Source organism: Camelina sativa, chromosome 6 (assembly GCF_030686135.1).
Source record: "Camelina sativa cultivar CO46 ecotype springtype chromosome 6, ASM3068613v1".
Taxonomy (NCBI): domain Eukaryota; kingdom Viridiplantae; phylum Streptophyta; class Magnoliopsida; order Brassicales; family Brassicaceae; genus Camelina; species Camelina sativa.
In genome coordinates this window covers 14,128,414-14,141,144 of record NC_141885.1, presented here as the reverse complement: position 1 = coordinate 14,141,144, position 12,731 = coordinate 14,128,414, and the positions used below count along the sequence as shown (strand labels likewise).

Here is a 12,731-nt window from a genome sequence, read left to right as displayed (position 1 = left end):
AGCTGATCTCCTAATTCTGCTCACCCTCCCCATCTGGAACTTGGAAAGGGTCATCCTCAGATACAAAGTGGACGCTCCTCTTCTGGCTTAGCAAGATACGGTCAAGCTTCTCATTGACATTCTTGAGGTCTTCCTTGTACTTCTCCTCAGACCCAGCGTCACCGCGAACTGTGCGGTCATAGTCTTCATTGTAGTTGCCGTCAGACTGAGCGAGATTCTCCACCAGTTGCCATCCTTCCTCAACGTCTTTGTTCAGGAAATTACCATTAGAAGCAGTGTCAAGCAGCATACGGATCTTTGGTAGTACACCACGGTAGAGAGTGCTCAGCAGTGACTCGTTGCTGAAACCATGGTGTGGACACTGGCTATGGTAACCCTTGAAACGCTCCCAGGCTTCACCGAATGATTCTGAGCTCTTCTGAGTGAAGCTGGAAATCTCATTCCTAAGACGTGCTGTTCTGGACTTGGAGAAAAACTTGGCCAAGAATGGTTTCTTGCAACCATCCCAGGTGGTGATTGATCCCTTGGGAAGTTTTTCTCCCATTGATGAGCCTTGTCTCCCAGGGAGAATGGGAAGAGGCGCAACTTGTAACCATCCTCACTCACGCCGTTGATCTTGGTGAGACTGCACAGGCGGTCAAACTTGTCCAAGTGGTCGAGTGGATCCTCCATAGGTAACCCGTGAAACTTGTTTCCTTGGATCATGGAGATCAGACCACTTTTGATTTCGAAGTTATTGTTCTGCACTGCGGGAGGGACGATTCTAGCACGCTGAGTGTGAGTGTTCGGTGCATCCCCAGCACCAATGTTTCGCGGTCTCGGATGTGGTCCATTCGGTTGTTCCATTGTGACAGGTGCGGGATGATGAGTGAGTTGACGAGCTTGTCGTAGTCTTTGTAACCGGTTGATATCGTCGATAGCAGGAAGGAGGTTCTGATGTCCTCTTGATCTGGTGTGCATGCAACGTTGCAATCAACATGTTCCTGAGATGCAAAACAAACAAGCAGACAACCAAAACAAGTCAGTACTCAGAATGATAAGTGGGATAGAACTTAATCTTGCAAAACTTGAAATCTTAAATGTAGCAAAATGAATCCCAAATGGCAACGGCGCCAAATTGATATTAGGATTTTTGTATGTCCTAGCAGGTTCAATTAACCTAATGCAGTTGTAGTACTTAAGGTGTCAATCCAAATGGGATGTTGCTACCACTCAAGATGCAATCAAGAAATCACAAGTTATGCCAATTCAAAAAGAGTGTTTTTATGTCTAACAATCTTATAGTGATCATAGTGCAAAACGGAAATGAGTCACAGAACTAGAAACGAAAATGTATGACAAGAAGCAAAAATGAATAAAAACAAAAACGAGTCTAAGCATGAACTAAAAGGCAAGAAATGAAACAGTCTCAGGAATGTAATAAAATTCAGAAAGAAAGAGGTCCTAAGGATGGGAGTAATTGATGTCGGTGAAGTCTCCTAGTCTACAAAGTGTTTAACATGCCACAAGCAATCTGTCCCTAGACAACGAACATCAAAACTTAGCTAATCCAATCTCTTGGTAAAAGCTACTCAGACTCAACCACTTCCATACCCAGCTCTCGCTAGAGAAACATGGTTGAGCAGGCATGACAAACAAGTTCGTTCATGTCAACAAACATCCTAGACAACTAATCTCTTAGGCTAGGAACGTAAGTCTCTGGCACTAGTTGGTCAGACATTTCATCAATCACCTTTTGGGTGTGGAAATGTCTCAAACCTAATTCTAATTGATCAGAGATAAGCTAGTATTTCTAACACTAGTCCAGAAGGGAATCATAAAATCAAAGCTTAAACACTTGCATCCTAAGATCCTCCACCTAATATATCCCATCCTCAAGGACTACTACACTACTCAGATCCGAAAATCATTATCCAAGATACAAACACAGAAAACATTGAACCAAGCATAATAAGATAGATAAAAATGAGAAGAACAACTTTGTAGAAGGAATCAAATGAAAATACTGAATAAACTCGGAGATGTCGGATTACAAGTCTGAGAACGTTTTTAGGTGGCTAGGTTAACCTTAAGAACAAAAACGAAAATGAGATAAAAGATGAGATGTCCTAAACCAAGACTTAACAAAATGTATATATAGTAATAACGTGTGAATCCCTAAAACTTAAAACGACAAGATAGAGCCTCGGTTCGGAAGTCTCCTGAAGCGTGTTAGACGGAGCGTCTTCCTGGCATGCATGATTTCGTCCGTGTGCGTCCAGTGGCTCGATTGGTGTGAGTAGGAGTGGGTCGAGCCATGCGAGTGAAAATGGCTCAAGCATGGTCGGTGAAAGTGGTTCGAGCTGGGTGTATACGAATCTTCTAAAGCGATGATAACTCTTGAATCACACCTCCGATTGGCTTGAAATAAACGGCATTGGAAAGATGACTCAATTTTCTACAACTTTGATGAAGACGTCAAAAGCTGAATCCCTAGACCGGTGGCTCGAGTGATGGCTCGATTGAGTGGTCCGACTGGTGCCCTGAGAGTGGCTCGATTGCGTTGGTCGAGAGTGGCTCGATTGTGGAGGTTGAGAGTGGCTCGATTGTGTGCGTCTCCGACGTCTCCTAAACACCTGAAATACTTCGAAATGCACAATGTATGCAAGGATGATGCAAAAACTTCCTAAACATGCAAAGTGTATAAAAGAGGTTCTAAAATGATGCAAAATGACTAGTTATCCTAGCTAAATGTATGACAAATGCATGCTAAGGAGATGCAAAATATAGACATATCATGGAGCTTCCTTGCTCGCCATCATCAGCTTGAAACGTTTAACCTAAAGATGAGATTCTAGTATTTGTGTGTGTGTTTTTTTTTGTGTGCGTGTGTTGTTTAATCGATTTAGTTGAGTTTTTATCGATTATATAGAGAGAATTTAGCTTTTTTATAAAGCTAAAAAGTAAAACTAACAAAAGAAAAAAAGGAAAAACAGTTGTGAGTTAAAATCACCGTGGAATCACACTCCGAGGATGCTCGAAGATGATGTTCTAGGACTCTAGGCCACACACAATTGACTAACTCACATAATCAATCAAGACATGCAATCCCAAACATCACAACAGAAACCTAGTAAACCCAAACCTAGAACCGTTAGGGCTCTGATACCAAACTGAAACGACCCGACCCGTTTTTAAAAAAAATAAATAAATAAATAATAATAGTAATAATAATAAAGAAATACTCTACAGCTAGTAGTCCAATACTCACTAGCCTTCTAACCACAACACACAACAGCGGATAACATAAACCAATCATTATCCAATAATTAAATAACCAATAATCAAAGTATGACAATTCCAATAACCAAACATCAAGGAACATAGAACCAGCAACCTAGCAATGTTCTAATGACCCATCTCTAGCAACTTAGCAATGCCAGGCAAAAACCAAACGAGTCCCTAGAACATCCTCTTCTTCATTGTCTTGATTCCACATTCACACTTTGCCTTTACCTGCACCACAAACACAAACTGCAATGCGTGAGTATTTTATAAACACTCAGTAAGGCAATCCTCCCATCTACAAGGCTATACACACAAGCAATAGAAACATCTCTAACCATCAACCAACAATCAACAACCAAACAATAACAAACCAGGATTATGTAATGTCTGACACCAACCATGCATCGACCGACACCGAATGGGGTTGCATCGACCGACACAAGCTTGCATCGACCAACACAAGGTACACTTGCATCGACCGACATTCACACTGCATCGACCGACGCAATGCTCGACATTACGCGAAATCCCTAATTGCATCGACCGACGCCTCCACATGGCATCGACCGATGCTCCTAGGTCAATCTGCGCCGTCCTTGCATTGCATCGACCGACGCACAAAGTGCATCGACCAACACACATGTCGAGTATCGTTTCTTCCCGGAGCTTCTCACCGGATCTTTGTTCCTACAAGCAACAAACTCGATCCCAAGCCACAAGAAAGCCTCACAAAGCCCCAAATAACATTCTAACAAGCCACACAACACATAAACAAACAGATCAGAGAAATATCCAGCTTAGATAAGCCATGGTCATACACTTACCTTTGCCACAGAAGATTCTGAACCACAAACAAGCAAAAAGACGCTCCTAGGAAGCTCCTACGACGATCTCAGCCACAAATCTCTACAGAAATCTCCTCAAATCACCCAAAATCCTCAAGAACGCTTAATAACATTGTTCTCTCTTTCTTTTCTCTCAAAAGCGGCTAAACATGACTAATGACACAGAAACTCGACTTAAAGGTTTTTTCCTAATCTAAAACGCAGCGTTTTACTTAAGTCGAACCGCACAAACGGGACCTTGCATCGACCGATGCTTCACCAGCATCGACCGATGCACATCCCAAACCGGGATTCCAGTTCACGGATGTTATAATAAAATAACATTACGATGAACTAGATAGTGTCTCGAATGTTTAATAGTCTGGACAACCGCATAAATCTCCACGTCATGCGTAGGATAATGACTCGGTGCACCTGCTAATTTCTCAGAGAAATACGCAACTGGCTGCGTCTCTTGACTTAAAACTACTCCAATCCCCAACTTAGAAGTATCGTAGTGAACCTCAAATGGCAAGGTAAAATCCGGTAAAACCAGTATAGGTGTCGTCGTGAGTTTGTGCTTAATAAGATCAAAAGCTTCTTGTGCCTTAATAGACCATGAAAACTTGCTAGCCTTCGTACAATCCATCAATGGAACCATAATAGTGCTAAAATGAGCAACAAAACAGCGGTAAAAAAAGCCAAATCATGAAAACTTTGGATGTCCGTCATTGACCGCGGCTCTGGCCAAGACCTCACTACCTCAACCTTACTCAAGTCCATTGACAATCCCTTAGAGGACACAACGTATCTAAGGAACAAAACGTGGTCGAGCAACAAAAAAAGTTTCACACCGTAAAACCAACACACTTGACGAAGATGGTCTTGGTGAGCTTCTTGAGAAAAGATAAAAATGAGAATAATAAAACACCACAAACTTACCAATGTACGACCTTAACGCTTGGTTAATCACACACATAAAAGTACTTGGTGCATTCGATAACCCTAACGACATTACCAGCAATTCAAACAACCCTTCCAGCGTCTTGAACGCCGTCTTCCACTCATACCCCAAACGAATACAAATTTAATGACACCCACTCTTTAAGTCAAGCTTTGAAACAATTACAGCTTTGCCAATTTGATCCAATAGATCGTCAAAACGTGGAATGGAGAAACGATAGCAAACCATAATTTTATTAATGGTCCAACTATCCACACACATAAGCCAAAAATCATCCTCTTTAGGGACAAGAAGAGTCGGCACCGCACAAAAGCTTTAACTTTCACGAACATATCCTTTGGCAATTAAATCTTCCACTTGTCGATGTAATTCTTCATGTACCATGGGACTCATTCGATAGTGCGGGCGATTAGAAAGAACGGCTCCCGAAACAAAATCAATCTGATGTTGAATATCACGAAGGGAAGGTAACCTATTTCGTAAATCAGATGGGAATATATCATTAAACTCTTTACCCATGGAACTACTGTTGGCGAAGTCGCTGAAAACTTTGAAGCAAAATTACCTGCTAGTAACACCACCGCAAAGCCAACATGTTTAGATTCTTCCTCAAACACTGCTGAAGAACAAAACAGCAAATTATCAATTCATGGAGTGACAACTTCCTGCTTTGAATCGTTCTTCTCGTAAAGGGGCGCCAATGTTGACATGTCCGGACTTGGAAGCAACATAGTCCTGCGATTATCAAAAACAAAACTATAAATGTTTGTTTTGCCACTATGAGAGACGTCACGATCATACTGCCAAAGACGACCCAACAACAGATGTCCTACATCCATAGGCACAATATCACTAAATTTTTTATTCTTGTAATAAAAGCCAATAGAGAACGAGACCAATGCCCGTTGCGCAATCCAAACATCTGTAACTTTCTTTAACCAAGTCAACTTATTAGGTGTACGGTGGACCTCTCTCCGCAACCCTAGCTTACGAACTACTTCATCAAACACAGCATTCCGACAACTACCCAAATCGATAACATAACGACATATCTTGCCTTTGATCCTACAAGTCGATTGAAAAATATTAGTACGCAACCACGATTCCTCACTCACCATTGGAGCCAAACAAGCATAGTTCCCTTGTCGCCCTCATTACGATCCTATGGGATATCTTCCTCATGTGTGTCTTGCTCCACACCATCATCATCCCATGGCGACATCAACTTTCAATAAGCCACGACGAGTTTTCTGTGGGCAATCTGTCATACGATGACCCGAATCACCACAAGAAAAGCACCATAAAGCATTTGAACGTGTAGAACGTCAAACAGTTGGATTCTCCGTCACTGCACCTGTTTTTCCCGTCGAACTCGCAGTCACGTCATTGTTGTCTCTGGGCATAGAAATTTGTTTAACTTCGTCTGTAGTCACAACACTATAAGGATGAGGATGATTTGTCGAAAGCATCAGCTCGACGATGTGCCTCTGCAATGGTTGTAAGGTCGAACTGAACCAAAGCATTCTGTAGTTGTGGATGCAATCCACCAATAAACGTGATACCAACTGAATATTTCATTCCGCGTAATCATCTGCATACTCATCCACTGATCGTGACCCCTGACGAAAGTTTTGAAGCCTTGTGTACATAATATGATCATAGTTTTGAGGAAGAAGCGAGTGATGCAGGTGTTTCTGCAACTTGTCCCACGTCATAATTTTCTCATTCCCAGTTCGTGCTCGTGTCGCCTTTAGTTGCATCCACCATGACGTTGCGCGCCCACGAAATTTTGTTACCACCAACGCTACCTTCCTTGACTCGAGGACCTGCTTGAATTCCATTAACTCATCCACCAAAACGAGCCAATCCAACAGCTTATCACCACTTATGCTGCCATGAAACTCCGGTATATAGAGCTTGAAACCCGACTCCCAATGCAGTTCTTCACGCTCTCCATCACGAGATTTCTGTTTTCGAGGACGTGGAAGACGCTCTCGAGCGAACTGGTTCTCCTGAGCATCCACCGAACTTTCATATTCCAGATCATGTGGAGGGAATTGATTGTTCAACAGAGTCTCTGCCAATTCCTGGATCGAATTGGTGATCATAGCTTGAATGTTTGTTTGCATCACCAATAGTGTTTTGCGAGGCTCAGCCCACTCATTGAGCTGTTCCTCTTCACTCCCTTCAGATTTTTTTTTGTTGCGCATAGGAGCCATGTTTGCAAAAGTCAAAAACACGGATGGGAACAAAACGTCTTTGTCTTTGATACCAAAACTGGCGTAGCGTAACCGGGATAGAACCGTGTGCTCGTTGATTCATGGGAATAGCCAAACAGAAAGTATGTATAGTTGTTCGTTGATTTGAAGTATAACCGAACAAGAGACGAGACTTGAAAATCGTCGAGTCAATGAATAGCCAATGTTCATGAGAAAATAAAGAAGCTGAAAGCTTTGATTCTTCTAAACATAAAGGAGGCTATAAATAACAAAGAGAGACGTCAAAAACCCTAGACCTAAAGAAAATAAGAAATCCAATATAAAAGTAAAACCAACTTAACACATAAAGCTAAACAAAATATAAATAGAGCCCATCAAGTAAACACCAAAACATAGATAACGTTAAGATGCATTCTTTTGTGACATCACCCACATATATGCTATTTCGCAAATTACCTTTTACAATTTTGGACAAAAAACATAATTCTCCGATTTTTCAGTTCAGGTGGGAAACAAATTTCCATAATTTTCTCGCCAAAATCTTGATTTTTGGTTTTGGTTGAAAACAGTATTTTGCAAATTTTCTTGCAAAATTCATGACTTATAGTTTGGCGTAACACAAAGTTTGGTAAAAATATTTTGTTTCGATGGAAACCCCTGTATTTTTTATATTCTGGTAAAAAAATAAAAACATAATCATGCCATTTTGCGATTTTGACGGAAAAATGATAATTTGTGACTTTACAAGTTTAGAATTTTTTTTGGTGCATATATGTGATTTTGAAAATATTGTCATTAAACTTATTTTAGACGTTTTCAATTTTTGAAAGTATATTTCCATATGAATCCACCACTTAAAATCCCCACATTTTTTCTACATTGTGGATGAGTTTGACAAATACACTAGATGATGTGTTTAATTGCACTAAACAAACATCATTTTTCATCTGCATCATGAATATCATTTTTCATCTGCATCTAGGTTGACCATTTGGAAGAACAAATGAACATCACCTATATATAATTTAATGGTTTTCCCAAAAAAAAAATGATTTGATTTGTAGGATTAGGAAAGCAAAACTAATATGTAAAACAATCTTCTATATATTAATAGAGAAGCATTCTTGTAAAATGCTGATGTGTCGTCGCCAGAGAGTTTGAAGCACATTTTAGCAAATAATCCTAATTAATTATACTAATTACATCTATGCCACTATATATTTAAAAATTCATTAAAAAATTAAAACTATTTGTAGCTATTTAATACGAAACTATATTACTATTATTTAAAAACAACAAATTTTTTTAAAAAAATTGATAATTTTTCATATTTTATTTGAATTGATTTATCTGCACTATGTGCGGGTTGATTACCTAGTAATGTATATTGTTCAAGTATGCTTTTTCTATGTTTAAATTTGTAATATTAACTCATCTCTATTTGATTTAAGACGATATTCATAATTTATGACCATCAACAAAAATAACAAATCAAAATTATTTAAATAAATTAATAAAATTTAATAACTTGTTATTAGACTTATATTTTTAATTTAATGATTATAATTTCAATCGCCGCGGTGGAGGTGGTCCATTGCCACAACCTTTATGATCTTGAATACCATGCTGCTTGGAAGAACTGATATCAAATGGATCTATACCATAGAATTTATACACACAAATATGGAGTTTTTTTGTCGCAATATGCTTTATCGCAAAAACAGTTTTGCATGCATTTCTCATCTGTATCACACTTATCCACGTACGCAAAAATTTGTCCTTAAAATCACCAAAAATTTAACAAATTTATCTTTGAAACAAAAGTATTAAAATTAAATTTAGAAAATGAGCTAAATTTATATATATATATATATAGTTTTATTGTAATCCTGTTTAGGCTCAATTCATTTGTTAAATGTTTATATTAACAAAGACTAGTCTCAAAAATTGGTAAAAATATATGTAAAATTCTATTGGTTTGTTTGAAAATATTACTACTGGTAAAGTGTGCACACTTACCGAAGAAGACGACGACAATAAGAGAAACCAATAGCATACTTTTAAATGAAATGTTTTTCATTCTCTAAGTAATTGATTTTTTTTTTCTCTAAGTAAATGTTCTTTTACTTTCAATGTTGAAGTTAATGGTTGTACTTCATCTCTTGTCAAACTTACATCAATTTATATGTTCGTATCAAGATTTCACTTACCAAAAATATATATATGTGCAAAATTTTCAAGATTTGATTTTACAATATTTTTTTCTTTGTATTCAGATTTGACTTACCATTTATAAGTGAAAACCTGATATGTGTAATTATTTCAAGATTTGATTTACCAAAAATTATATATAAACATGGATATGCATAAAATTTAAATTACTATTGAAATTTTTATAAACATATTTATGTATATCAAATCATATAATTATGAACCTCCTTATTCATATTTATATCAATTCATATTTTATTCACCCCTATTAGCTTAACCAATAATAATAGAGTAATATGCCACCTTATACTATATTTAAAAACAAATCAAAATTAAAATCAGAAAAACAAAACATATTATGGAAACAAACTCTGTATATATAATTTTCATTTAATTGTAAAACCTAAAACTCTAAACACTCTTTTATAAACCTAAACTGATATTCAATCTTGTCAAATTAAAAATATAAAGATTGTGTTTTCTTAATATGTTTTAGTTTTTAATTTTAATTTTGGTATTTTTAAATATAGTATAGCATATAATTACTCTATTTTCATTGGTTAAATTACTCAGATCAGTTTTGGATAAGGCCTATTTATTTAATTGAGCCCAATAAGAAAGCCCATTAAAATATTTTAGCGGAGCGGGAACGGAGATTTTAACGCCGCGTAAACATATACCAAATATTTGACACGTCAGCGATCCCGCTTCACGAGCTGACCTAGTTTACAAACATTCTTATAAACCGTCGATTAGAAACACATTCAACGGCTAAGATCTCCCACGTCATCAATCCTCAACAGTATCTAATAACCAATAGAATCAATTACTCGAACTACTATAAAATCAAAACTCATCTTCATCGAATAAAGATATCAAAAAAACACAATTCAGATCTGTGCTTCTTCATCTTCTTCTTCTTCAACCCAGAAACACACAAAAGTCAAAAAGAATGGCGCCGAGAGCAGAGAAGAAGCCAGCGGAGAAGAAACCAGCCTCCGAGAAGCCAGTAGAGGAGAAATCAAAAGCCGAGAAAGCACCGGCGGAGAAGAAACCAAAAGCCGGCAAGAAACTCCCGAAAGAAGCCGGAGCTGGAGGCGACAAGAAGAAGAAGACGAAGAAGAAGAGCGTCGAGACATACAAGATCTACATCTTCAAGGTTCTTAAACAAGTTCATCCAGATATTGGTATTTCAAGCAAAGCTATGGGGATTATGAACAGTTTCATCAACGATATCTTCGAGAAGCTCGCTTCGGAGTCGTCTAAGCTCGCTAGGTACAACAAGAAGCCTACGATTACTTCTCGGGAGATTCAGACTGCTGTGAGACTTGTTCTCCCTGGTGAGCTCGCTAAACACGCTGTTTCTGAAGGAACCAAGGCTGTTACCAAATTCACCAGTTCTTGAAAATTGGGAATTTAGGGTTTTCATTATCTTGTTTTAGGGTTTCTACTTTTCGTTTGTTATCTGCTTTTTTTTTTTAATTCTCGTTTCCCCAAGTTGTAAAGTAATGTTATGAATCAAGATTTGCGTTTGTGTTCTTTAAAACTCAGTTAAATAAAACAGCTCTGTTACACATTACATATATATAAACCTATGAAGAGTGTGTTTGCTTGTGCCTAAAGAATTGGGATTTGGAATTGAGTTATTACTTCCAGATGTGAGCATCGCAGGGATCACAACCTTCTTGAGCAATGTCTGTGATTTGAACACCAGCGTCATAAGTCTTACCAGCTTCCCAATTAGCTGGTAGAGCACTCTGAGCCCAAATCATTTTGCCGTCGTAGCCTCCTGTAACTATGAACCTGAACTGAAGAGCCCCGGTTGGTACTTTGTCAGTAGCCCACACCGCTCCGTGGCTTCTGCTCATGTAACCCCAACGTGATGAACCCACTTGTGCAATGTCGATGGCTACTACTTCTGTTTGACCTCCTTGGTATAAAAGCTTTACCTCCAAGTAGTTTGGCTTTTTGCTTGCTTCTTCTACTCTCACGTTCATGTTCTTGTTCCCGTATTCGCAAGGAACTCTGTTTTTATCATTTACCAAAAGTCTTCTTGTTACTTAACTAAAGCGATTAAGAAAACCAAAAGAGTCAGGGGTTTAAAAGATTCGAACCTTTGGTAATCAATGTCGACAATGCCTTGTTTAAGAAGATCTCTGTCAGCACCAGCAACAGGTTTAGCCATAGCTCTAAATGCTCTGCTACTAAGGACAAGATCGGTTTGGTTACTCTTGTTCAAGTCTGTGACCATCACAATGGTTCCTTTACTGCTACATAGCTTAGGGTTCTTGCATCTGACTTGGAAGCAAGCTCCACAGCCAGCACCATCTTTGTAGATTGAAGGTGTAGCCGCAGCAATGTGTCCGGCGAAGAATCTAGTAGCCATAGAGCCATAAGCGCAAGCTCCAGCTGTAGTCAAAAACAACAAATCATGAGAAAAGAAACAAACAGATGATCTGATAACTTATAAGTAATGAGAGAAAGAAGATTTACAAGAGAGAGCAGAAGCAGAGGAGAAATAAGATGCTTTAGAACGGTGAAGACATCGATCACATGCGTTAACTGATGAAGAGAAGATGATGAAGATGACTACAACAAGGTAGAGAAAGCTTCCCATTCTTGTGTTTTCTTTTTCTTGAAGAAACAAATAATATCTGTAATGATCAAATTAGAGAGAAGAGAGATATGTGAATAACATGAGTTTAGAGAAGAGAGGACAAAGAATGGGATTATATAATAGTGATGAAGATTGAAGAGAGAGTTGAAGCCAGCTCAGCGTCTCCATATCTAACACACACGGTCACGTCATAGCTGGGTATGTGTGTGAGTAGCTTCCTTAATTACGCGTTTTACTCGTATGTTAATAAAGTGATATCTTTAATTACTTTCATTAGTCCAACCAAAGTAAAAGAACAAGTGTGAAAGAGAGAAGATTTAGTTTTACCAATATGAGTCATGGGGTGGGACGATGACATGGCCAATTCACCGACTCTTTTTAGCCTTTTGTACATGTCGGTCGTCTGATTAGGTAACAAATATATGGTAGAGTATTGAAAAAAAAGTAATTAAGAAACGAAACAACCCACAAGTATTTGTTTTTTTCTTTGTAACCTTATGAAATACTTATATTAAAATTTTGTAGTTGATTATTAATATTTTGAAGGCGCAAACAGATATTTCTTGTTTGGTGATAAAAACAAAATTTCGGAAATGTGCCAGCCAGAACTTTATTTATAAAATAGTATG

At 38.2% G+C, this 12,731-nt stretch overlaps 2 protein-coding genes, 1 long non-coding RNA gene and 1 other non-coding gene across 4 annotated transcripts; 2 read left to right on the top strand and 2 right to left on the bottom strand.

The window, feature by feature from the left end:
* The first annotated feature begins 344 nt into the window (after positions 1 to 344).
* LOC147942570 (small nucleolar RNA R71) lies at positions 345 to 451 on the top strand. The gene has a single exon (XR_015560558.1). It is a non-coding gene; the product is annotated as a small nucleolar RNA R71 (small nucleolar RNA).
* Positions 452 to 8,758: 8,307 nt separating this feature from the next.
* LOC147942569 (uncharacterized) lies at positions 8,759 to 9,486 on the bottom strand. The gene is made up of 2 exons (XR_015559572.1): positions 9,294 to 9,486; positions 8,759 to 9,053 (listed from the first exon to the last, which is right to left on the bottom strand). It is a non-coding gene; the product is annotated as an uncharacterized LOC147942569 (long non-coding RNA).
* A 951-nt stretch (positions 9,487 to 10,437) lies between these two features.
* Positions 10,438 to 11,064, top strand: LOC104780413 (histone H2B.6). Its single transcript, XM_087453003.1, has one exon. The coding sequence runs from the start codon at positions 10,438 to 10,440 to the stop codon at positions 10,888 to 10,890; it is 453 nt and encodes a 150-aa protein (XP_087309129.1). The 3' UTR covers positions 10,891 to 11,064.
* Positions 11,016 to 12,579, bottom strand: LOC104790834 (expansin-like A1). The gene is made up of 3 exons (XM_010516619.3): positions 11,979 to 12,579; positions 11,600 to 11,894; positions 11,016 to 11,510 (listed from the first exon to the last, which is right to left on the bottom strand). The coding sequence occupies exons 1-3, from the start codon at positions 12,100 to 12,102 to the stop codon at positions 11,132 to 11,134; spliced, it is 798 nt and encodes a 265-aa protein (XP_010514921.1). The 5' UTR covers positions 12,103 to 12,579; the 3' UTR covers positions 11,016 to 11,131.
* Positions 12,580 to 12,731: the final 152 nt, after the last annotated feature.

Bases quoted from the DNA above. Each gene is read 5' to 3' on its own strand.
- LOC104790834 (XM_010516619.3), bottom strand. From the start codon at position 12,102: ATGGGAAGCTTTCTCTACCTTGTTGTAGTCATCTTCATCATCTTCTCT. The intron at 11,895-11,978 runs GTAAATCTTCTT...TTTTGACTACAG, and splicing joins CTCTGCTTCTGCTCTCTCTT to CTGGAGCTTGCGCTTATGGC. The intron at 11,511-11,599 runs GTTCGAATCTTT...TGATAAAAACAG, and splicing joins GTCGACATTGATTACCAAAG to AGTTCCTTGCGAATACGGGA.
- LOC104780413 (XM_087453003.1), top strand. From the start codon at position 10,438: ATGGCGCCGAGAGCAGAGAAGAAGCCAGCGGAGAAGAAACCAGCCTCC.